Consider the following 27,453-nt stretch of genomic DNA (forward strand, 5'->3'; position numbering starts at 1 on the left):
ACTTTAAAAAAGCAATCCGTTACAGTTCCAAAATCACTTTTGTAAGCAATTACTTTTTTTAATTAAGTGAATGAAAATTGAATTTAAGATGCAAGTATTGTATATTACATAGCAACTACCCATACACTTTAAAAATCTCTTTTTTAGAATTATTCTCACCCCAATTCTTGAAATTTTAAAAAGTAATCCTTAATACAAGTAACTGCAATGGATTGCTTTTTAAAAGCAACCTTCCCCAAGAAAGGCAAACTGGCTTAGTCATGTACTGCTGATGAAACTGAACAATGTACTCCTCCTGAAATTTGACATGCTGGTTTCTGCCCAGCTCCAGCTGCTGGCAGACTTTGTGTTTTAACTTGCTGGTATGTGAGGAACTAATGGATAGCAGAGAGAGATAAGCATGATCCATCACTTCATTGTTGAATGGCTACTGTCTGAACAGCAGGGTTCTGAAAACGATGAAATTATACATCCCCCTGTATTGAGATTAGAATCATTTCTCCAAGAGGGTTGCCAGGCCAATTTTCTGTTGCACAACACCTAATAGTTCCAAACAAAATAATTGTTATAAAATATCATTTTTAAAGATATACTGTAATAAAGCAACTAAACAATGGAATCCGACGCAGCATCCACAAGTTCATGATTAAGAAAGGTGTCAAAACGGCGGCTCTGAGGATGACACACAAATGACCACTAGGAATAATGATCAGTAGAACCTTGTGCACATGAAGCAATAAATTACAACTAACAAAGCACACAGTTGCTAAACAGGACAAAACAGCACTGATTACAGTTCTGCATTTTTCCCATCAAAGTGATAAGAAGGAGAAAAAGGAGGAAGCAACCATAAACTGTATACTTAGGTATATTCTGAGTACTATAATACAGAAAATGATCTCAATTCAATAACCATAAATAAACAGGACAAGTTAAGAGTGCTCATTAAATCTTAGGGGCTTTTTAGAAATGTTCTGCTTAGACGGAAATGACTACTAAATTACTGTTTGAAATAAATCAATATGCACAAAGTACTGTAAATTTACTGTCTACAGGTTAGAACTCCTGCTCTAGGACTTGGTTATTAATCTGCTAATCCAGAACGCTAACTACTAAATCCTCTGGAGCAAAACACTTCACCACACAGACAATCAGCAACCCGTATCGCATTACCAACATGGGCTCTTCAAAGCCTTTAAATGGGCACTTATGTCTTGCACTCTCAGCAGTTGCCAGCTTATGCAACACGATTCAGATGCAAATGGGAAAGAGCACCCAATCTCTCTGTGAAGGCTTTGATTACGAAATGATATTCATGGCATAGTTGGTTGTAAATGAGTTAATGCACTATTTGTAAGAAGCTTCCTCTATCTCTAAATGCTGGGACTCGGATTTTTTAAGAGAAATGCTGATGTTTCCCCGATAAGCACGAACCAAACAGCATCTGAGACAAAAGCTTTCGCACAGAGTACTACAGCAACAATCGGATCCAAAGCGGTTACCATGGCAATAATATCCTTGCTCCTTTCTGCACTTCAGGAATGGTGCTTTCCATGACAGTACCACCAGCGCATTGCTTTTGGTGTCCGTCAACTAAAATTGTGAGATCACCACACAATTTTGAATCAAGATGGTTAATTTGATCTGCGCTTTCTTCTCACAGTTTGTCAGAGTTGAGTAAATCGGGATTAAATGTAAGCGAGGAGGCTGACCTGACTGATTATGGAAAACACCAGGAACACAAAAGGGATTCAGACTCGTAAATCTTCACCATAAACTTGACATCTGTCTTCCAAGCCTAAATAAAGTAATTGCTATCCTTCTATAAATGTTTATAGACCACCACCTGCTCTTGTCTTTTAATAGATTTACTGTACTATGCAGCAGCAGAAGTGTCATATCACTCCAAAAATATTAGGAAACTGAGGCATAGTGCACACACAAGAATCGCACAGACACAACTAACATCTAAGGACTATAGTGAAAGCACTGAATAAAATACAGTGATGCTTTTATGCATATTTTTGCATGCCTTATATAAATCTGAAAATACAGCTTGCTCTTAGCCTACAGCAAGGGAATCTTCTTGATGAACCATCTGTGTAAGCAAAGACCATACAGCTGCTTAAAGTGAAAGCAAGACTCAAGGACCACACAGTCAATGTTAACAATGCCAAGTACTTTAAAAGGCATATTTGATTCCACATACGTCTACAGAATCATTATTTGTCAATTCCCCAAAGCAGACACCTTCGGAGTAAAAAACAAGTAGCCATTCTGAGCCTCCTCAACACACATCTTTTAGACTACACCTTAAAGACAAGCATCTCATCCGCATCCATCACCAATCTTTAGGTGACGGGCAGGGAACTGTCTGACTTTGGACACCGGTATTACAATAACTGATCTCATTACAGTAAATAAAGGCACTGATGCAGGAAGAACAGCTGCTCTAGGATTTGAGACATTTTCCCATTTCAGATTATGATTTAATGGCAGGAAATGTCAGCAATCAGATCAGTGTTAAATATTAATGGAGCAGTACAAATAAAATCCATCTCTTTTACAGCAGATTGGCTCATTTCCAACATTTAACCATTTATTGAGCTCCAGGGTCAGAAGAGTTACAGCACACTACCAGTTTGGGATTTGTGTAATATTCCGGGCTACTTCACACCAAGACTAAAGCACAATAAACTATTAACATGTCATTTCTGCAGGTATTGCAATGTACTTTTTTTCAGTTTAGATAATGGATTTACATTGTTGTGGCCATTTAACAGACTTCTTAAAACAATTTTCTCTGAGTGCAACTTTAAATGTTAGAATTTTAACTGAAATTCCCTTTTGGGATTAATTTCTCCCCTAATAAAAGTTGCACTCCACCTTTGGCTTTAAAAGACATTTAAAGACAAAATGGAGGCTTTTCCTGAAAAGAAAACTGAATGAGTAAATACCCAGGAAACATGCCCCATTAGCTTCAACATAAAATAAACTGACCTAATCTGTAATAAATTAAAAGCAATTGCTCCCCCCGCATTTTTAAGGAGCACATTTTGCAGTATTACACTGAATCCCACCGTGTACTATATAGTATTTCTATCTGGGTTTTGAACTGTGGCCATCTCCTGCCAGCTGGGCTTTATCTGAGATTTCTTTCTTTTATAATCTTCCTACCAGTGCTTATTTCTTTTTTCAAACAGCCCAGAGTTATGTTATTTTCTTGGATTACTGGTTAATATTCTTCTGAAGTAAAATTCTCCAGGAATGTCTAGAAACAAATCAAGAAAATAAAAGTGGGTGCACAGCAATCACCCACTTCACTATCAGTTTGTATGCTTTGACCCTAAAATTAATCAGGTTTTAGCGAAATAATAGAAGGTGCATTTATCATGTTTCAAACAGACATGAGGATATACACTAGGTCTGGGCTTGTTTATAGTAGGACATCCTAAGTTCGTGGTAAAAATAATGAATGCAATGGAAATGGTTGTAGCATAGTATAAATTTGCTCAAAGAGGTAGTCATTTAAAAAAAAGGTTTATCGTTTGAATACTGGCAAGCTGAAATGACAGATCTGCTTATGGTTATATATTGATCCCCTGTGGTCCACCATGTGAACTGGGCATGGCTTAAAGTAAATTAAGTAAGTAAATTTATAAACTGAAATTTATTTATTGTATGCATCTTATAGAATACTGCAATAAATAATTAAATGGTTTTCAAATTATCTTCCAATATATACACACATTTACAAAAGCACACGTTCAACTGATTTTTAAAGAGTATGACCTTTTTGAAGCACATCTTTATACTCAGAAGTCAAGCTCATTTCATTCTTGCCAGACTGACAGTAAGTACACAAGAAGCTACCAGTATGGCAGTGGCTCTTTAAGAAGGTCGTCTAATATCTCTGTGGATAAGATTTCAGAATATGGGAACACCAACAGTTTCCTGGAATTATCTGGCAAGGATCAAAAAATAACATTTGCAACAAGACTGACTTGAAAAAAAAAAAGTCAGCCAACAAAGCCTTGTATCCAACACAGCAAAGAACTCAAATGGGATTGGTGTGTATTTTTTTTTTTTACAAACTAACCGATTCATTTTACTGGAAGTAGGTCAGTTAACCACAATTTCAGCTTGGCAGAAAACCAGTTTAGCTCCAAAAATTTCAGTCTCTAGACTACATTTCAGAGCTCAATTTTCCATTAGTAAGGCTGCATCACTAAGACATGAGTGACGATCTCCATACAAGGATTACCAGAATGCCTAGACTGGTCAAACAAACTTTAAAGGGCGGTGCGGTGGCTCTGTGGCTAAGGAACTGTGCCAGTGGCTGCAAAGCTGCCGGTTCATATCCCGCGGCCGGCAGCGGAATCCTATTCTGCTGGGCCCTTGAGCAAGGCCCTTAACAGACCCCAAGAGCTCCAGGGGCGCCTTATAAAATGGCTGACCCTGCGCTCTGACCCCAACCTTCTCTCCCTGTCTGTGTGTCTCATGCAGAGCAAGTTGGGGTATGCGAAAAGACAGATTCCTAATACAAGAAATTGCATATGGCCAGTAAAGTGATCTTATCTTATCTTTAAGCACACAACTAGGCCCACATCTAGTAAAGGAGACCTCAGAAACAACTAATATACAAAAAATTAAACTTCTTTCGTCATAATGCTTAAGGGTAGAACTACTATAATCATTACATTACACTGCATGCTCTAAGTATTTTCACCACAGTAAGGATATACAGGTCATTGACTTTAAGTAAACATACCTGAATAACTCTTTATAATTATTATACAACTATACTTCCGATTTTACACATTTTTACCCCCAATAAGCCTCCCTGCCTAGTGAGCGGTTTTCTTCTTGTTGATATTTATACCAGCCCCCTGCAGCTAAGCTGGACACATTTCATTATGATTGCTGAGGAAAGGTCATTCCATGTCTAGTCAATAAGACGAAGTCACCATACATCACAGATTTCAAATGAGAAATCAGTAAAACATTAAAAGCGATTTTATGGAAAAATCTAATGTTTGAGCACTCAACTCCTATTCCTATTCAACTCAGTTCCTATTATGACTACTTATTCCCAGGGGTTCACCACTCCCTTTTCTGTCCTGAGAAACACACAAAGGGCTTTTAAAATGCTAACAGCTTTGCAGAAGCCTACTGTATAACACAGCCACAAAACATTCACACCCAGATTGTCAAGCAATCCAAGAACCACTATGACATAATTGTAAAACATACTTTTAATGGCTAAATAAAAGCTCACTGGATCTTCAAGGTATTTTAGCAGTCTAAACAGTTAAAAAAGAAGCTTAGTTAGCACCATGGTTTCTTGTGTTTTATGCAAAACAAAATAATCATGTTAACCTGACCATGATTAAAACTGAATTTTTGCATCACTTTGTGCTCCTGAAATTACATCAGAACTTTTTTTTCCCCTAACAGGAAGAAGCACATTTTCTATTTCAATAAGGGGCAAAACAATGATTTCTAGAAAATAAAGTTTGAAAACGCATGTCTTGTGATTATGACTTCAGTGGTGTTCTAAATGCTCCTCAAGAAAATGAGAAACTCATGTTTCAAGAAAAACGTATTACAAACCCCCAAAAGACATTATTTCAACATTCAGACATACCTACCTCGTCTTTACTGTGCTGCTGGAGGCACAACAAAGATGTTTCTGCTGTGAAAAGTGAAAATTTCCATTTACAACTAAATGCCTCATTTGTCTTAATAGAATGCAGCCTTTTGTTACCACAAATCTACATAATGACAGTTACTGAAAAAAAGACGTGGACAAGCTCAAGGAGCAACTTTCCCCCCACATTTTTAGCTCTCAAGTTTGCACTGACTCGCATAATTACCAGTCAGGGGGGGAAGAGGAAAACAACATAGGAGATGCAAAAGGTAGGTAGCCATCGCAGCGGTCCTGTGAGCCTGTGCTGGAATGGTGAAGCTCATGTGCCATCACAGTGAGCCCGAGACTATCACTCCCACATGCCGCAACAGTTCCTTATCCAGGGTCGCATGTCCTTTCAAGGACCTGTTAATGAGATCCCAGACTGCCATGTTTGTTCCCCAATATCAGTTCAATCTGTTCTGTGTTTTCCCATTTCCCTCTATCATGATCTTAACCTACTCTTGTCTATTTGTATTCTGAAACACCTGCTGGATAAGGACTGTCCAAGACCAGGAATAGCCCCCTCCCCCCCTTACATATTGTGCATTGCATACTACAGCTGACAATAAAAAGAGTCAAGAGTCATGATTACCAGTTCCAGCTTCTGTGTGACTTATTGTATGTACTGTTTCAGCACCCAAACATGAGTGAGGCTTGAAAACAAACACATGAAATGCAATTTTCTACTGCTCCTGAACAAAGCACGAGTATCTGAAAACAGGGCAGAGAAATCAAGCAACGGAAAATTTTAAATATTGAGGTCTTCAGATTAGGATTAATAGGAATGGAACCTACAACAGCAGTGCAGGTGTATTTACATCATAAGAAATATCATACAAACATCTGTCAAAAAACTCCATCACAAATTTGCCTTCTTTACTTTAACCACATATACAATACATCCCGAAAATACAATTCTGCCTGACCATGGTAGTTTTTCTCCACCACCTGATCTCATCAGATCTTTGATGTGAAGCAAGGCTGAGCCTGGTCAGTACTGGGATGACCTGTAAGGAAAACCAGGTTCTGCTACAAGTGGTGCTGGTAGACCAGCAGGTGGCGCTCTTGCCTCGGGACCACAATTCCCAAAGGTTGGTATTGAAGTATGGCAATACGGCAGCAGGAGATACTGTGGTATAGGAGATGCAACATATTTGGCTTCTATTGCTGAGCATATTTCAGAAAGAGATAAATATCGCAAAATGATGATTTATCCAGAGCTAGATAAATGTTCTGACCCTTCTGTACAAATATCAACTCAATGATACTTATGTAATAATTTCTTTAGGAGAAGTATCTTGATGACCCAATTAGCCACTGACTAAACTTGAAAGATGTTCAATTGTGTTGTGTAAATTCTATGATAAATATCTGGGTGGGTAAAATTCTCTTACATATGACAAATGTATATGAAGCTGAATGTTGAATTGCTCCATAGAAAACTGAATTTGATAAATAGCGATCGCGAGATGTACTGCAACCTGGAATAATGCTTTATTGAATTATTTGGCCAAATATTGTAGTGGTTCCAAAGTATTTTAACTGCAGAGGACAGAAGGATCAAATGAGAAGAAGAAATGCTAATTTGGGCACCAGACAGGAAGGTGTATTTACAAACAGTGTGAGAAATCATGAATCACAGCTGTGCTTTGATTATACTCTTCTTCAGCTAGGTTTATAGAGAAACAGACCTGCATGTCTTTTTAAATCTTTACAATTTTGATAGATTTATCATGGAAAGGCCCTGAATCACTAGGTACTATTTACCTCTCTTAATCTCAACTTTACTGCAGGGACTTCGAACAATTTAGCTTGCCCTTCATATGAGCAAAGAATATTCAACTCGGTTATCAAAGTGAAAACAAGAATCCATTTGTCATTAACTAAAGCCCTCCCTCCCAGTGCTCAAGCTCGTTGATCCTGGACGTGACAGTCAATTGTGACTGAAGTATAGCTGAACGAAGACAACTGCACAGTTACTGTGGTAGATTAAATAGAAATTGCAACAGACAATAACTTCTAACATAAATGAACACAGAAAGGCTGAATATTCGGCTAAGAGCACTTTAACAATATGCTTGGGAAGTCTGGTCCCCAGTCCCCTTTGCCCTCTGTGATGTGGTCCTGTTGTACCTCAGTGCTCAGACCAATGACATGCACAAAGGGTTTGTAGTGCTTACTTATCACAATGGAGAGCTGGCGCATGAACCCCACCAACTCGCATCTCGCTTGCCAGCAGTATCTGCATCACAGTCAATAATGTTTTTTCACAACGCACACTACTGAAAACCCTCCTGCTAGAGCAACGTCCTCAACCACCTTGAGTGAAACACACACAGACACTGTTACCAACAGCACCCCAGAGAATACAGAGGTAAAGATGAAAGATGTTTACATTACACATCGGAAAAGGATTAATAATAATATGTTTCGCCAGGCTGCTAGTGTCTCACACCAAGTCAGAACATCTGTTTCATTTTAACGAGGGTTTGGTGCTTAAGTACACTAATGTGCAAAATGATAAAACCCTAAAATCAGTCACATCAGCTTCTGCACAAAACTTCAAAAACCATGCAAGAATAACAATTAATAATACATCTGAACCATCTATAATGCTAATGTTGGAATCAAATCTTTACTGATTACCCAAAACAGAACAAAAATAGTCTGTCCACATAGTATTGTCAGTCTTCTAATCCATGTCTTTTCTTTTCACAGCAAGGGCTTTTTCTACTCACTGTTCCTCAAAATTCAACATTACTTTACAATGTTTCTGCAACTGTGTGTGACCTGGGCCTGTCTTACATCATTTGACTAAGGGTCCTTTTACCCATTTAGTACATTTAGCCAAGCTAAGATCCCCATTTTTCAAAATCCAGTCAGCATATTATGGGAAATGTACTCTTCCCTTTACAGAGCTAACTACATGAGCAGCAATCAGTAATCAAAACAATGGCAAGTCAGTACTATCGAAATTTTTCACACATCGACGTGTTAGAATATATGAGTTTCTAAGGAGCTTCATTTCAAATGTTCCATGTATTCTGGGACACTTGTGGGTAATTTTAAAGAAAGCAAATCAGGATAACTAGTCACTGAGGACAGAGAAACCATTAACCTTCTTAAACATCCAAATTGCATTTACAAAGATGAAAGGGCTCTTCACGTTTTGTGTTTAATGGGGAGTCAAAAAGCTTTATACAACATTAGCTACCTGCAATAAAAATGAACAGTCATGGCATAACAGTATGCAACACAATGTCTGGTTATCTCTGTTAAAACACAAACCACGTGTAGAGAAACTGGTGTTATGTGGCTTCACAGTATAACTCCTACTGAGCAGATGTCAGTAGGAGGCAATGTTATTCAGTGAAATGGAAATGGAGAAACACGAGCCACAGGGCACAAGTGGAAACTGTGTGGAAGAGCATTTAAAACCAAGAACGAGGCATTTCTTTAGCCAAAGGGTTGTGGGAGTGTGGAACAACCTACCCCACCATGTTGTTGAAGCCGATACCCTGGCATCTTTCATGAAAACGGCTGGATGAGATCCTTGCATCGATAAAATCCAAACTACCAAATGGGCTAGTTGGGCCGAAAGGCTTCCTCTTGTTAGTAGCCTTTTTTCATGTTATCTCATGGCAGTGCACAGCCCCTGCTCAGTTTTGGTTTCCTGCTGCTGGAATCAATATCCGTAACACAACCACAAAGAAAAATCAGCAAAACAAAAGCAGTGCTTAAACAACAGTCTTCACTTATAAGCAGTTATAACTATTCTTGAGTATATTTTTGTTTCTGTATAGTTACAACACTCATTTAAAAAAAATTGCCTTTACTAGAAACATGTTAGCACTTCCATTATAAAACCCACTAGAGCTAGAAAGACTTCATTTAATTAAATAACATTCTTAGGTGAAGCCATCAATACCCATTTATTTTCAGTAGCCATTTAATGCAAGGTCAAAACCCCCTCAGGATCTCAAGTGATTTTAAGCGCCTCAATAAAATAATTTATTCAAGTACCAACGTGAATATTCAAAAACGAATGACAAAAGTATGAACACTGAAACATAAAATAGCACTAGAAATTACACAAAACCCTTTCTGATGCTCTATATTACAAGCTTTTTTAATCCAAGATTAATTTCCTTTATATCAATGTTTAAATCACCAGATAGACATTAAGACAGTAACTCTGGTCCACATCACTAAAACATATAATCTCAAAACAAAAACCCTTAGCTCAGTAGCGTCAAATATACAGCTCATGGCCCACCAAACTTCTTTATTCCTACACCTTCGTCCCAGGTGTAGTCAGAACCTCATCTTGGATTTGTCCAAGCCTTCTCAGCCTACACTCGAACCCAACACACTTAGCAATGTTTCTCTATCTGTCAAACATATGACGCCCTACCTATGGTTCTCTACCTCTATCCAATAAAAGAGCCCAGTTGATGATGAAACACATCTATTTTGAAAGGGACATGTTTTTGCACAATATGGGCGGGAAGAAAAAAAAAAAAAGACCTGTGCACAATACCACTAATCCCAGAGCCTGGATATCTTGCATTTCATCAGTGATACTTGTATACACCTATGTATTTCTGGTATGGTGTGGTCAAGTACTTTTTCAAGTAAATCTAATTAAAATCTGGTTCCCCCAGTGTGAATGAGTTTGAAACCCTTGCTTTAATTCTTAACAGCTCCAACTTAAATGATCCTCACCCAGTATGTAACTGAAGGATATAATTATGTGGATACCTTCATCTGCAGTCCTTAAAGAACTACACATTTCCATAACATATAATAACTTTCTTGGATCACTAGGTGTGCTCTCACTGCAAACAACTTAATTGCCAAAGTGAATGAATTACAAAGTATTAAAACCTTGAGAGATGAAGGTAATAAAACAATGTTATCTGACCTCTCAAAAAGAAAACAAATGACTCAGCTGATAAAGCCTTTGACACACTACAAGACTCAACACGGAGAGCATGTCAAATTTAATGACTGAAGTTGCTGAATCTCGCTGCCTTTTCTGTCCTAGAGGGTGTCAAATTATTCGACTAGGAATCGCAGGGGGTGACCAGTTACAAGATCACGACTTTTCATCATGGTTTTAAATCTCATGTTGCGCCACGAAAGTAGCGCGAGGTCGCCTCATTGCGGCAGCCAATCAACGTGGAGCACACCGGATTAAGAGGAGGAGCACCGCACGAAAGTAAACAACAAACACAAAACATGCTTTCCTGCATTCCTTTCAGGCGTATTGTATGCATTGTACTTCTGGTTGAGCACTTATTGGTTGTTGACTGTCGCAGAACCAAGAGTGTGACTCACTATGAGAAAATCAAACCCGTTTGATTTTATCGTAGCGAGTCACAGAGAGTCGTAGGGGCTATTAAGAGTGCTATGAGTGAGTCGCTGGGGGTGTCACACTACACCCGATGGTAACGGGCGCGTGCTGCAACTCTCTACAACTCACTGTGATTTTCTTACGATTATGTAAATGAAGGCTACGACTGAAATCCTAGGAAAAGTCATGTCGTGTGACGACAGCTTAAGGAGGCAAAGACAAAAGGAACTAAAGGCTAGATTCTGACAGACACACCAGAAGCTGCAAATTGACACCAGTTCATTTTGCCCACGTCGTTGAAGAAAAAAAAAAGTACTAACACACACAACAGTTGGAATGGGATGAAAAGGAACTAGCTCTTTTCAAGTCACAAAACCTACTGGTTCAGAAATATTTTAGACGGCTATTAAACCAAGGCTTCTGACAGTTTCTGCAGGATTTAAAAATGAGCACCTAACGCAGTACAACGGCAAATCTCAACATAGCTGACAGCAAGTAAATCCCCCTGAATATCTAGTGCAGTATAACTACACAAACAGTACAATTAACAAGAAGTTTAGTTTTGCCTTATCTTACCAAACTTATATTCAGATGTTTATATACCATCTAGGGATATACTCCCACAGATATCAACTCCGCATGGAAAATAATTTGCTTTATGTATGATAATGGCTACACACCATCACTGAACCAGCTGGGAAAGAAACATGTTAATAGTTGGAATCCATTTAGGTGAAAAGGAGCCAGAAACTGCAGCAGCAGGTATGGAGAAAGCAGTGAACTACAAGAGATTCGTTGGTTCCATAAACATTTACAATCAAAAGAGACATTTACAGAATCATTTGTGCAGCCAACAGAACACGATACCATTATAACACTTTTTGCAGTGATGCCATATCATTTAGCATCACAAATTAAGCAGTGAACAACAAAATACTATATTACAAAATGCATTTTTCTTTTATCTTCCATTGTTGCCGCAGCTAGTTGGAAAAGCTAAATACACCACAAAAGCAAACTTAATACGGTGAAAGCAATTTGACCGTAGCTTACAAGATGTTCTAATCTTTTAAAGAGATATGATTTATGAGTTGGGTACAGCTTACCAGTTTTCTTCCACATATAATTTTGAGGTCATAGATTTTAATGGTTCCTCAAAGTCAAACTTCATGTGATAAAGTACCTCAATTTCCAACACAACAATCCCTAAGCAACTGATTTACCTAGTTTACTTATAAGTGACTTGAACTGTGATTTACTTAAATACTTTTAAGTTCAACAATTCTCACAAATCCAATCAAATGTCAGTTTTTCTAGAAGTGAACTCAAGTTAAATTTTCTTACAAACCACGTTTCATCATCTAGTTAAGCAAAAACTTTCCAATTGTAAAAATGCCAAGCTGGTTACAAGTACACTCAGAATTGCCCAAACTAGCTTACAACAGCAATGCCTCCTACCGTATGTCATTTGAATAGTGCTATAAGAATCACAGTGAGTTTTGACACAACATGCAGTTTATGTCAATACATTAAAATGAAGTATTCGCAACACAAACTGGTATGACTGTGCTCACATTGATTGTATCATTTGTTTCTGTACACACAGTTTTGATTTGCTTATGATGAGGAAAACTGATGTTGCATCCCTATTGCAAATATTTATGTAAACTACTCAACACATAAAGCAAATTAAGGACAAGCGATCAGTTGAATTATCACTAAGGCTGCCATCGTGAAATTATTTCTGTCATGTTAATGGGACTCTAAAGCAATTATCATTGTTTAAAAAATTGGTTTTGTAGTTAAATCCCACTCATTAAGTAACAGAAAATGAAAGTGCCAGTAATGTGGAGGATTACCTTACTGGTATCACGCAGAAATGAACTGCTTAAACTAATCAGGTGACACTATTCTGAGAATACAAATGGGTATAATATTAAGTTTGCCTGGAAATATAGAATTTTTTAACTGCACAGAGGTAAAAGGATTACCGAAGTCCTAATTGCTTTTGTCTGCTCAGACGATACATTAAAGAAAGACATTTTTAAGAAATACTGAAAGCTAACAGTCATTCTGCTCACAGAGACACTGCTTTTAAACTAATCACAATATTCATATTCTACTGAATTGTCATCCAGAACATGCCTCCATAATTCTTTACACACTGGCATTCAACTTATACATAACAAGCTTTGCTCTTAAATCTTAAACTTGAGTCAAGCACTAAAGCTATGAACAGAAACCTCAAAGAGGTTTACTTAGACCAGCAGACGAGTTCCAAGACATACATTTTTAAATTGAGTTTTAAAATGCTCATGTGAAGTGAAACAGAATTAGTCTTTGCTAAATAAGGGAGAAAATGTATTAAAAAAAATGTACCCAAAAGCATTACTGGGCAAGGAATGAACAGTTTTTAAATCTGAGTCTACACAGGTTTTCACCGAGCGCACTCAGTAACTCATTGTAATTAGAAACAAGGTAAAAAAGTGGAGCTCCTGCAATTCATTTCTACAGGAACACACTAAGGACTATTTGCGATTAGGAACATGATTTCCAAGGAAAAAAAATCATTTCAAACGGTTTCTAAACTCCACACCTCTGCCTGTAAATGATTGACAGAAATTAAATGGACTGTTTTTTTAAACATCATTTACAGCCTTAATCTCTGACTTAGTCATCATGCTACACATTTTCTACATGACCTGACAATAAAAAAAAAAACTTTCAATTTCGGTACAACAAATCACCGACGTTGTCATTAACTTTGAGTTCGTGTATGCAGGTTTCCGCTTGGTCTTGCAAAATGATGAGGGGAGGTCTATTCACAACGTACTTCTGAGAACAAGTATCCAAAAACACTCTAAATATCCTGAAGGTCAATAGCTATGGTTAACAGCTGTGCTGCACTACAGCATTCTCTCAATCGCTCAAAACCTTGCGGTGTGAGAAGCTCCATATATCCTGTCTTTTTTCATCTTGGCAAATGCAAACTCATCCTGAGGTGTTCAATGTGCTGCACATAAATACTGAGTCATTTGAACACTGATACACCCAATCCTAAAGAAATCAGCAGTGTACAGCAATTGAAAATATAATTGCTACTGTAGGGCTACAGATTTTTCTAATGCATTAAGCTTAGTACTAAACCCTTCCCACCAAGAACATCAGATTAAATAGCATTTGTTACTCATTCCCCCATTCACCTCTTTCAACATACTGATGGAACAATACTGAAAGGACTGCATAGCCATAAACTACCACATTCCTTTCTGTAGATGAAACGCCTTACCTCACAGGTATTATAATCTTCAGAATCCAAAAGACCACAGAGTTTCGGCAGAAGTTCTGGCCAATTCTGTAACTCTCCCTTTGAGGCAATAGTTGTAATCAGAATACCTTAAAAAAAAGGAAAACCACAGGAAATAAAAAGACTGATTAGTCTCTAGGTTTGTGTATCATCCAATTTAAAACAATTACAAATCACTAAAAATGAAGGAGCTCAGAAAACAAGATTCAGATTTTACGAAACACTGCAATACTTTTCTCCTTCCCACCCAAACCTTCCAACATAGGTTTAATCAGTTTGCAAGTTCGTTAATAATTGTAAAAAATTCTAATCCATAAATTAGGTAGGGAAATTGTTCAATTCTTATCAGCAAATACATACAGTATAATTGCCAATCTAGTTCAGTGTTTCTCAAACATTGGGCTTTGGCACACCTTCAGGCATTAAAAAGTGCTGAGTCTCATATGGGAGATATAAAAAAGTAAAATTTGTTCATGTTTTTTTGAAGTAACAAGTCTTGTGCGGCACGTTCAAATTCTAAACAGGGGCCTTGCTTTGAGACTGCACACAAGAGAAATGCGAGTTCGACTTTCAAGTCTGACAAGACGTAAAACACAAAAGAGACACAGATGACGTGTTTCATGGTCATCAATTCCCACTGGGACAAGGAGGATGACAACGGATTAAACATCGAAATAAGTTTTATTTACACTATTAATAATAATGTCTCTGGCCAGAGAACATGTGTATTTAGGGAGGAGGTGTGTCACACTATTTTTATATTTATGTAAGTATGCCAGGAGATACAGAAGGCTGAGAAACACTGGTCTAGTTAACAAGACTTTAATATTGAAAAACCCCTACCTGTATTTAAAGTTATTTTGGTAATGTTATAACGAATTATGTTATAAAAAGACTTGCTTATTTCTGACCTGAATATCTGTGCTATGTACCAAAAAAAAACCCGCAAAAACACAGGGCTTTTAGTTTAAAGGGACTATCAATTTACTGGTCTATCCAAAATGCAAGATTTTAGGAATTTAAAACACTTATTCTTTAAATTATAGCACAGCCACAATGCATTAATTCCCCCCCACCCACTCCCTTGTTTATTACCCCAAAGGCTTAATACATCTTTCACACTGTGACTAAATTAAGCGATTTGATGACTTTAATTTTAGGATTATTAAAAAAATAATAATTATAAATGGAAAAAACTGCAGTCTCCATTCAGATTGACATGGCAATTAGCAGGTGTCAATGTGGATGGAAACAAAACTGCAATTCAGAAAAGTCTTTTTTTTCTAGCTATTTCATTTTTTGGTTTCTACATCATTGTATTTGCACATATTTCAATTAAAACAGGGACATATAGCATGCCAAATACATCACCCCCAAAAATTCACTTCATTTATTGCTGAAAATAGCTAATTTCACAGAAGTATAAATGTACTTTATTTACAGTTCACAATATTTATTACAGAAAATATAAAAGTGGTGAACTAAAATTCCTCCTAACCATTGTGCAAGTCTCATCAGCAGCTACAGGAAACGTTCGGTGGAGGTTATTGCTGCTTAAGAAGGTTCTACCAGTTACTAATTACAAGGGTTCATATGTGTTCAATATTGACAAGAAGTACAATTATTTTTATTTATTATTAGTTTAAGCAAATTGTGATTGTCTATTATTGTGACTTAGTTGAAGATCAGACCACAGACATCCAGGTAATTTCAAAGGGTTCACAGACTTTTTCTTGAAACTGTAGGCTTCACTTTCAGGATTTATATAACAAAGATGTCCTTGCTATAATCGAGTGAACTGAAGGTGACAATGTTTGGAAGATGAAAAAGGATTACAATTAAAATCTTCTTTAAGTTTTGAATTAATTTCTTATTTAAAGAGAGGCTGGGAAAGATGACTATAAACAGGCTGTTCAAATCTGGAAGGTCCCAATGGATGCGATATACCAGAGAGAAAAAAATACAAACAGAATTAGAGATGAAGAAAATACATTTGATTAAAGAGAACCAAAATGGGAAAGATATGTAGGTTTCCAACTAATTTAGAAGCAAGAAAGAAAGTGCAGATACATTTCATACAGTATGTTCTGGTATTTTTATTCCCCTCTTGACAAGCAGCTGCAATAAATATGTATCCTCTTCAATTTTTCTTATACTCCACAACGCTGAATGTAACAAACAATTCTGCCATACATTCTGTTTCTGCCGATAAAGACGCTTGCCCGAGCTCTAGGATCCAAGCACTGTGGGTCTGAACCAGTTATTTCACTAGCCGACTGTGACTGGGATTCACTATTGCAGCACCCATTTGCCTCAGCACTACCAAAGGCTCTTCTCAATCTGGGCAACAGCGCCCCCTGTGGCTTCCCAGGCCCTTGCAGGGTTGCTGTACTACGGCAGAGAGACGTACCTGTCCTCAAACAGGCCCTACGAAGCCTGTGATGTGTGAGTAACGGTGGGAGGGTCAGTGGCGTCAGACCACACTTCCTTATGCTCCCCCACGTGCAATTACTGGGCTCGTAATTCTGAGCCAAGATGTGATAAACATCTCTCCAACATTTACAGCAGCACCACACATTTAATAGGACAAGAATTAAAAAAAAATCCAACCAGCTGATACAGGTGATAAATCACTCCTTCATCAGTTTTCTTGTTCCATAAAGATGACCAGTCATCACATAAATTAGGAGCCAGAATACTTCCACAACCTCTAGTTAAGCACTGAGAAAACTTACCCACAGTGGCTCTAATCAGTGGGGATGAATCACCTATGTTCTGCAGACACTCATTTTTAATGAAGTCTGACACTCCATTGGGGAAGTTGTGAAAATGGGCTTTGACGTTGTTTTTCAGAATCAGACCACTCAGGGACCTTGTGGGCTCATCTGTGAACAAAAGTAGAAGAGAACAATATATCTTCAGGTATTGAGAAAACAGCACACCTGCCTCAATCAAATATAAAGGACAGTCCCTGGCTGCAATTCATTTACATTATTACTACAAGCTGTTTTTCAATTGCAAACGTCTGTGAAAACCTTCCTTTCATAATAATATTTTAAATAAAGCAGGTACTAGATAACTGAAATGTCAGGGTCTGGCTATAAATATTATTTAACCTCCCTAAGGCAGCACAACCTGAAAATTAAAATCAGCTAATGTTTTAGCAAGCAGCTGTGCAAAGGGGAATTAGAATGGTTTCAGTACAATCACACTGATCCCCAGCTGGATGAGGTATAACAACAGTTTCCACTCAACGGATTTGATAGCAAGATGTCTCTTATGTTGCTCCAGAATAAACTAATACAACGGTCAATGACCAGCTTAATTTCTCTTCTGGACAATGAGAACATCATCATCTGCATTTGCAACTAACCAGATGTGTAAAGCATGTCAATACTGCAATTACAAAACCACCAAAATAATCGCCAAAAATCTTTTTTATGCAGTTGGTTCAATTCCCCCCCAAAAAACTCAAGAGTCACACAAACAAGGAGAAAATGTCTGGCATGACCATTTTATATATCTGCTTTCCAAGGCTTTTCCTTGATTGAAAAGGAATAGGACTCTACAGTAACAAAATACAACCTAACAGTCTGTGAGTAACACGCCCTTTGGGTGACAAAGCAGGCACTGTAAACTGCACAAAGGACTTAAGATTCACTGCAGTACTACGCATCTCCTTTGAATATTTTATTACCTGATACCAAGTTACAACCAAGGATTTAGTACTGTTCCTTCAAAAATAAAAAGCTCTACACAACAGCCAGACGTGAATCTCTGATGCATCCTTTTGTCTATCTGCCCAGCTCTGTGCACTGTATTTGAAAACAAAGAAACCTTCCACAGGGTGCTGTAACATCAAAGAGCCAGACACTATGCAGAGAACGCTGACAATCTTAAATTAGCACTGAAGCAGTGGCATTTGAGCTGTCTCAAATGGCGGCAATTGTAAGAGCCTTCTTGGTACAGCTCCTAAAACCTTTATTTACTCAAAAAACAACAATCGGTAAACACTTATATCTTATAGCAAAACTGAAATATGACTAATGATGCATGAAAAGCTGGGAAGTTAGGCATTGCATATTAATGTCCAGCCCTGCACGTCTGTTTTTTAAACAGACGAGCATCTCTTACAGAACAGAAAAATAAATTTCTTCATTCTCCATTCTTCAGTGCATTCTAAATTTAATATTTAAAATAAAGGGTTGCTTTGGATAAAGGAAACAAAAGGAATTACCCAGTCAGGATAGGAAAATGAACTGACCTTGTGTATTTCACATCTTTTTACCAAGATAAATATGGTTTGCAGCAAATTGCAAAATTTTATCTATACTCTTTCAACTATTGCTGCTGAATGCAAATCCAGCCTATCTGGAGCTAAATGCAGCAGGAAGCCTTTCAGGAGGCAGCAAAACAACTCCTTTGAGAAAATGCATTAAATTTCTCAAGTGAATAAAAACTGTTTGTTTGCTGTTATCCCTTTGTGATTTCTAACATGATGAGCTAAAGAGAAATATAGTTTTTACTGAACACAAAATTATATATTTCTTTAAAATACCATGGTAATCTGGAATATTTTTTGGTGATGGGATATATACAGAAAATGGAAGGAAGACCACAAAGCCAGCCTGGTAATGAACAACACACTTTCAATTGTTTTTAACAGAAAAGCATAAAGGCTGTAAATAAGTTCTGAATGTATTTAAATCAGATGAAGGCCTCAAACAGTTGTGGAAGGATGGAAACAGCTACACAACCATGTTGTTGGAGCCGATACCCCAGCTTTTCTAAAAAAAACAGCTGGATGAGCTGAATGGGTCAAATGGCCTCCTATTGTTTGTAGTCTTATGTTCTCGAAAGGCCAAAATCAAAGTATTCATGCACAGAGAAATCTGTAAGTAAATATATATATATTTTCTGCATGTTTCCAAGATGGAAAAACACAACAAAAACATGCGACCTTTACTTTGCTGTAACTCTGTATACTTGCGGTACTGGAGTTTAAATGACTCTTTAAAAACAGAAGAGTCCAAATTCATTAGAGCACCTGAAGGTTTTGAAAATCAGTAAATTACAACATTGATCAACAAAAGACTCCTCCTACATCAAAGAGTAAATTGAAAATTAAAACAAGCTTGCTGTTACTTCAAAAACTTGTGGGGCACTATCTTATGATTATTTTCTAAGAAACCAAAAAAGGCAGAAGTAAAAACTGCAGCCCTAATGCTTATCTATGTGATACTTTTAATTCAACCCATTCCCACTGGCCGATAAAGTTCTTATTTTTAGCTTGCCAAACAGGTCTCAGTTCAGAGTGCAGTTCGGACATCACTGGGTCCAGTTTAGGCATTGCCACAAGTCAACTGTCTTGGATTCTCAAAGCCATGGTACACAAAAATGACCAAGCGCCACCAAAGTGAGGACAGCTGGATGCCTTTCTGAGCACCAACGATCCTAAGAGCTGTCGGGTGCCTGACAGCAAGAGATCTCCAACACTGGAGGACCCACAGTTCGTGCAACGGCCAACACCTCTAACCAGTTCGTGTTTCTGTAGGAAAGCCATCCTAGTGCTCCTTCTCCTTGTGCTGGTACGAGGTTCATACTGGGGAGCCCAGCTCATGAACAACACATTTCAAACTGGGAGGGTATATGAAGACAAACAACCAGCGAGACTAAATTTAAGCAAATTATCTATTTTATCTCAGACAACTACAGAACTGTTTGAAACTCCGTCTTCAGGCAACCAAAAACATGTGACAACTATGCTGGCTATGGTGATGGCAGTCCCTTGCCCGTTCCCTCAATTTGTGCTTTGTTTATTACTCATTTTTCTATAATCAACAGAGCCAACAAACTAAATTTACAGCCAATTTTATATTTAGACGAAAACGTAGCATCACCAAATGGGAAGTCCAGCTGTCAAGTGACACTTTCGCCATTCACCGACCTCTATGAGGTTCATGGTGAATTACATGTTATTTATGCCACATGATAAGAAAAATGTCCAATACGACAAAGCAATTGTCTCACTGAGCAATTTAAAGTAAAATTATGTGACAATGTTTTTAAACCGATAGATTTAAAAACCCATTTAATCTAAAAATTGCAAGAAGATACCAATTACGGAACAGTGTAAATTTTATGGAAGATGTACTGAAGTACACCTCCTTAATCTACAAAGATCTGACCCACTGTCAAAAACAAGTCATTTTATAATCACCCAAGTATTTTTTAATATAGCTATCTGAATGACAATTAAGACCTATTGGTAACAAGCAAGACTTAATTTAAAAGAAAACAAATGTAACTGAATCATGTGAAAAGCTGGGAAATCCTGAAAGAAATTTACAGTATTTTTTTCTATAATGAAGAGAATACCCCAAGTGTCTAAACCCAACCTCATCAACAAATGCCAACACTGATCCAGAGCCCAGTTCTAACCAAAGGTCACAGCGAAAACAATGAATGAAATGGCTTTTCCAAAATAAAAAAAGCTCAGCTGCAGGGTGAACAGTGGCTGAGGTCGCTAAGCCAGGCTACCAGATGTCTGTTTTGCACAATTAAAATCCCCATCAGGAATGAAATCCATTTCAGAGCCACTGATCCTGCAGTCTCGATTTTAAAACTGAGAACACACAAAGAAACAAACCAGGCCTCTGAGTACACACAGATGCATCAGTATTATATCTTGAACTGATAATGAAACAGAAAAAAAAACAAAGAAATGAGCCAATGAAGCAAAACACTGCCTTAGCGATGCAATAGCAATGCAATATAGAGTAAAAACCAAGGTAACAATGCAATAGCGATGCAATATACAGTAGAGTAAAAACCAAGGTAACTGGTAAGTGCTCTGGGATCGCTTATTACAGCAAACAGCTACCCTACCAGAACAATAAATTATTCTGTCAATCAAAAAAAAAAAAGACCGGGATTCTCCTCCACCTTTCTCCCAGGGCAGGGACCAGTTGTTGAACTGATTGCAATGCCAAAATGCAAAGGTCATCTACAAAGGTCATCTCAGACGCAGGCAATGAAGGCGACATCCTTTAACCTGACAGGTCACTCCATTCTTTCAATTCCTTTGTCTTTGAGGAAGGCGTAGACTGCCTGCTTCAGTAAGAGCCAAGAGACATTATTCGATGTTTAAATACATCAGTTTAATGCTACCCGGTAGAAGCAAGAACCACCCTAAAGGTCTGAGCAGTGTAACTGTCGTTGAAAAAGCCCTTCTTGATAATCTCCCTCTGTTGCCTTTAAGCCACCACAGCTGGCATCTCTGTCAAGCCTCCATCACTTGACATGGGGAGGAACAGTGTGACAGACATCCAAGGTGCCCAGATGCAAAAAGACAAATCACATGATTCACATTCATGTGGGGTGGACCTCCAACCTCAAGTGCTGCCTTCATTGGTCATTATGAGATCTAGCTACAACTCTCCAGCAGACACTCTGGGGTTTTGCATCAGCTGAAGGTCTGCTCGTGTGACCGACGATGACCTCAACTTCGACATCTGCAAACATCTCACATCAACTGGGAACGCTCCCAAGATCTCTGGATCACGCCTTGGAAAGTTCACATGCCACAGTTTTTTTTTTTAAATGGCCCGCCGCCGTCACAGCGCAGGCTGGCCACATGACAGAAATGGATCAACATCTTACGGTCATGATGAGTATCAACTTATCATGAGCTGTTGTCTTCGCATTAGATCCAGTATCCTCCTTTGACACCTAGAAATTACTACGCTCAGTTGCTAAGTCCAAAGATATTTATTCCATCAATGCTTTTCTATAACTTAAATTCCTTGCTATTAAAAAAAGCACACATACAACATCAATAACAGTAAGATTTCCTAGAACATATAATGAACACAGTTGGTGGCAGTTTGGCTCTGCCCAGTGCAAAGTAGTTTTAAGGATCTTGGCGGTACTCAATAAAAGCAAATGCAGGAACCCACCTGCAGTTTTTAGGAGTTAATTACATGCTTACATTAAATGGAACATCGTGAACAAAGATGGTTGTCTCAGCCCAGACTACAATTAGATTTGAACTTAAGATACTTTTGTTTTAAAGCCCAATTAAACTCAACATGCAGCACACAGGCAGATGTCAGACAAATGAGATAAACTGACTTTTTCATAGCAATCAGGTGGTATGATGCAGTTATTAAAACCACCACACCTGAAATGTTGTTATACTTGGTACAACCATAGTAAAAACAAGGAGGTTACCATGGAACCAAAGTACTAAAATTGTGATTGTCTGTTAAAGATGAATAAGAACTTTCAGTTCATATTATACAATTATATGTGATCCAGATGTTTTATTTGGCTTCTTCTTTCTGTGCCCATGATTTTCAAGCACTGCTGCTTGAAACTCCAGGAAATGTGACAAACAATATGTAAAAAGCAGCTCCTGCTATATCTAGGGATCAAAGTACAAGACATTTATAACAGAATTCTACATACCGATTATGAAGCCTAAGGGTTTAAATAACAGCTTGCAACATTTAAGATTTATAATGAGTGGTTTGTCAAGTACTGTTGAAGAAATATGCATCACTTAATCTACCATACAAAATCAAACAAAGGTTCAAATATAAACATACATTAACTCCTGCAACTCTTTCTGAACCAAATAAAGACCACACTAAGTTTCTAATTATTTCTAGAAGCCATCAATGGATCCATTGTGAAAATATTTACCACACTGACATTTCTGACACTAAGGAAATCAAATGCAGTTCTTAGAAAACTACACTGATCTTCAACTGTACCTAAAAAAAAAAGCTCTGCATGTCAGTTTTGTTGCACTGTGGTTTTTTGATCAACATAAAACCATTCCGTTCACCGATAATCTGATCGGAGTCCTTGTAATTTCATTATTGCTGCATATGTGCAATTTGAACAGTTTTATTAATAGAGATATTTAACATTTATAGAGAAAGGGTGAAATTTAAATGATTAATCAACAGGTCAGAGTATGTCTGACAATACTCTAACCCATCAAACCATTTTCAGGCCTAGACACCCAGAGTAAACTGCAGAACTATTAAAAATACTGTATTGTGTGAAACAAGTTAAGATTCACAAGAAAACCACATCAACCAAAAAAAGATTATTCCTTACCTTCCGATTTTAACTTTGTGAGGACAAAAATCAAGTAGTTGTTGAAGTCGGGATATTGGTTTAGTTGCTCAAGTTTCTGAAAAATCAGTAAGGTTAAGGAGAACAGTGTAATAAGGATAACATTCCACTTACAACACTGTAGGAAAACAAGCAAAACTTAGAACAGGGAACAATTGTTTTACACAAATGCTTATGGGACACTGAAGGTGATACTCGAGCTTTTTTTAAGAAACAGATGGATGAGATCCTCAGACCAATTAGCTAGAAACAGGCCATTCAGCTCCAGTAGCTCATTTTGGATTTCTTGAGTTCTTACAAGTCAAGAGAGGTATCATTTTACGTGTTGTGGTAATGCTACTGCATGTGAATTAAAGGACCTCAACAACGCTAATTTCCAATACCGGACTTCTACATTAGCAGGTAACTTAAAGATGCCAGTGCATTTACCGGACAGCATTCCTATTAAATCATCTTCTGACAGTATTTTTTAGAGAGCAGATGATCAGATCTTTAGAGAGAGCAAGGTATCTCTAAGCAGGAAAAGCTAAATGTAAGCAAGAGGTAAAATTAGCAACAAATCCACAAAGCAACACTGGTTCCCCTAAGGCTTTTGTTTAACACAGGCAATATTTTTATAACTACAGTTTCGGGAAAGAAATTAAAAATCCAACAATTGAGTTGTTACCTATTCACCAGGAAAGATGCATGAATATACATACACACACACACACATCACAACAGGGGTTAAAAGGCCAAACTAGTTACAACTATAAACCAGTATAATACAAACCCAACTAATGCTTTCAAGCTACCTGTAATGCAACATAAAATATGTCTACATAAAATTAAATACAGATTGCAGGCAAACCATTCATGACTTGCTAGTATTACTTACCGTTTGTCAAACAAGTAAATTGAACTGAGTTATGCGAAGTACTCATCATATGAACAATGTCACGTCAACACTTAACTGCAGCAAATAAGACTTTGAACAAGTGCAAAAAATAAATTTACATGAACAAGAAACCAATCCAAAGGCCACAAGTAACTTCTAAAGGCATATCTCAAATTATAATTAAAACAAGACCGTAGTTTTGCTATATCTTTGGTGGTCACAGCTTGTATCAGATATCAACTGGCAGACTGTTTTTAGGTCTTATGCACTATTTCTATCTTAATAGCTAATCTTCAGTTCACAAAAACACAGACATCAAGAAGGCTGCAGAGATATGAGCTAAGAAGTCAAAACTAACAGGATATGGTAGTCTGGTTAATGTTTATACAGCTGTTAAAAAATAAAACTGATTTAATTACCATTGTAAGATGGATACTAAGCTATTTATTTCAATCGAACACCCAGTTATATTTCCTGCTTAGTTGAAAAACATCCAGTATCATTTCCTCCAAGAATCATATACCTGTAGACCATCCAAATTACCAACCTCCTCCTCAGCAATCTCAAAAACATCAAATGTGCATGGGACTTTGTTTTTAAGATGTAACACCTACACAAAGATGGGAGGTGACACAGCATATTCTTATTACCACATTATAATAAGGAATATTAACCCCCACCCCACAAAAAAAAATCAATAGAAGTTAAAGGAATATTTGATCATTTAACAAGAACACGATCACAGATCAGAAGTTCCCTTCAAACAGAATTTCTAGATCTCTTTAAATTTTTAACAGGTGAACGTTGCAGCAAAGGGAGGTCGAGTTAAAGCTTAGTTGGAAGAATTTAATACTTCTCCCAAGTGAAGTTTGTTTAACGTAGACCGAGGACACCTGGTAGATTCCAGACCCTGAGGACTGGTCTTTTCACTCCCGATATAGACGACAGTGCCCGTATCTCTGTAGAGCAGGTGCACAGAAAGACGCCCCCAGCAGCGATTTACCTTCGATTCACAAAGTTCTCAATAAAATAAGCAATGAGCTGAAAACCGTGACTCGAGTGCAACAAAATCCTTAGCCAAGTAGTTTTCCGAACCAGAACGCTGTGCATACACTGTAAAAAATCAGTCTGGAACTGATTTTTTCCCCCAGAATTAATGTATTAAGGGCATACACTAAAGATCCTAAAGATCTTAATACTGTACAATTGCTTAACCAGATCACTGACCCAATGCACGAGGTCAACAATTTTTTTAACACAAGAGGCCCTACGGCGACAGAACCTCTTTTATGAACGTATTTCCTAAGCCACCTCTCAGCATTTTCTGAATTTTTATTTCGTTATTGGGTCACAATTTCATGCCATTGAGGCCCGATCATGTAAACTGTATCCTCATATTCCCCGCTTACCAAGAAAAATGAATTTTATCAAGTATTTCCACTCAAAGGATTAGACATTTAGCATCCCAGTTACGCACTGGAAGACAAGTGACGGAGATAGATGAACTCGCTGTAAATGACGCTGGTGATAAGCTCTTTAAACAACGTTTAAGAAGACGCATATAAAAACGCAATCTAGCATGTTTACGTAAAGACATATTCCCGACTTTTCGTTGCTATACAAAAGGTTATTTCCCTTGCGTTATAGATACAGCCAGCCAATGTAAAACAATGCGACCGCAGTTTAGCAGGTCTGTTTTTTATTCCCAGTTAGGTACATGTTATTAAATTGCAAAACTCTGGTGCGAGTGCTACTAATATATTGCCTGCCAAAAAAAACTAAATGCTGTCATCGACACCCGTATTACACATAGGGCACATTTGGTCTGTCTTTACATTCTGTAGCACATGCACGTACTCCGGTTTACCCGCACATGTATTTTAAACGTGCATTAAAGCTTTTCTTAATCCAGATTGTGACAAATGGCAATCTTTGGGCAGTAGTATATAATCACGGAAACATGAATCAAAACAAGTTACAAAATAAAGCGAATTGGCAACCAGTACTCATACTGAGCTATGTATTGTTTACCCCCACCCCCAACAAAAAAATCTCCCAAGTCGAGAAAAACTGATCATCTTCCAAAAACATAAAATGGTGAAGACAAAAGGGATAAACAACTTTATATAATGGTTAAAAAAGAGCTCGCTAGTGAATGACTAGTCAATGGCAAGTACAAAAGTGTGGTTTTATTCTCCATCCCGCTTGTTAACGAAACCTCAAATTATATATCCAGCACAGCATAAACACCGCAAATCTTATCCGATGGGCCCATCTTATGATGCTATTCTTAAAAGGATACTTGTTGGACGGATCTCTGCGTCGTTGTATCCGGAGACTGAGACTCTTTCAGAAGCTGTAAAATTTGTTGAAGTCCTTGCTCGTCTGGTTTCCACTCATACTCCATCTTGGTTTGCTGCAATGAGATCAGACACAGAATAAAATTCGGGATTAAAATACTGCCGATGACCTTCAGCAGAAAAGTAATCGCACGTTTACTGCCGCAAAGCACTGTAGGATACTGGATAGGAAGGGTGTTTGCAAGCTAATCACCCACCTGTGTGTTTTTATTGTCTTTTTCGAAAAAGGGGGTCTGACAGAAATGGGCCTCACAACGCAGGAACATTCACTTTTGTAAAAAGATCAGTACAGACCGAGTCATGGCGCATTTACAATCCTGCCCCGAAACAACAGCCTGTTCCCGCAAGGTCCTAGTGCTCATCTAATTATGTGTATCTTGGCACCACTTCAAGACAAACCAGGAGGATGCAATAATGGGAAATCGTGCTGAAACCTTCACAGCAGGATTTTAACAAAGCGGAAGTAGCTACACGATTCTTTATGGCATTTATTTGTTTAGCGTTCAGGTAGCCCAAAAGCCATTTTGTGCCATGTGTGTTGCATAGCAGGGAAAGGTTCACGATAACAGTTTTACACACAAACATAGTCCCTCGTTTGCTGTCAAGTATAAAATGGGTAACGGCAAACAAAAAAGATAACCATATTCTATACGTAAACGAAAACGTGAAAATGTAACATGTAGGGCTGTGAACAACAATTACAGTAAGTGCGAA

At 37.8% G+C, this 27,453-nt stretch overlaps 1 protein-coding gene across 3 annotated transcripts in view; it reads right to left on the reverse strand.

The window, feature by feature from the left end:
- Positions 1-27,024, reverse strand: part of tnpo1 (transportin 1) — a 57,359-nt gene extending 30,335 nt beyond the window's left edge. For all 3 annotated transcript variants that reach the window (XR_016090791.1, XM_088910117.1, XM_088910118.1), the window contains exons 1-5: positions 26,937-27,024; positions 26,682-26,795; positions 23,485-23,560; positions 17,091-17,240; positions 14,338-14,444 (exon numbers count right to left, since the gene is read on the reverse strand). Coding sequence is in view for 2 of the 3 variants with exons in the window: in XM_088910117.1 (XP_088766243.1) it covers positions 14,338-14,444; positions 17,091-17,240; positions 23,485-23,560; positions 26,682-26,795; positions 26,937-27,005 (516 nt within the window). In the remaining variant the exon portion in view is untranslated. The remainder of the gene's footprint in view (positions 1-14,337; positions 14,445-17,090; positions 17,241-23,484; positions 23,561-26,681; positions 26,796-26,936) is intronic.
- Positions 27,025-27,453: the final 429 nt, after the last annotated feature.

Source organism: Atractosteus spatula, chromosome 3 (genome assembly GCF_055471065.1).
Source record: "Atractosteus spatula isolate fAtrSpa1 chromosome 3, fAtrSpa1.hap1, whole genome shotgun sequence".
Taxonomy (NCBI): domain Eukaryota; kingdom Metazoa; phylum Chordata; class Actinopteri; order Semionotiformes; family Lepisosteidae; genus Atractosteus; species Atractosteus spatula.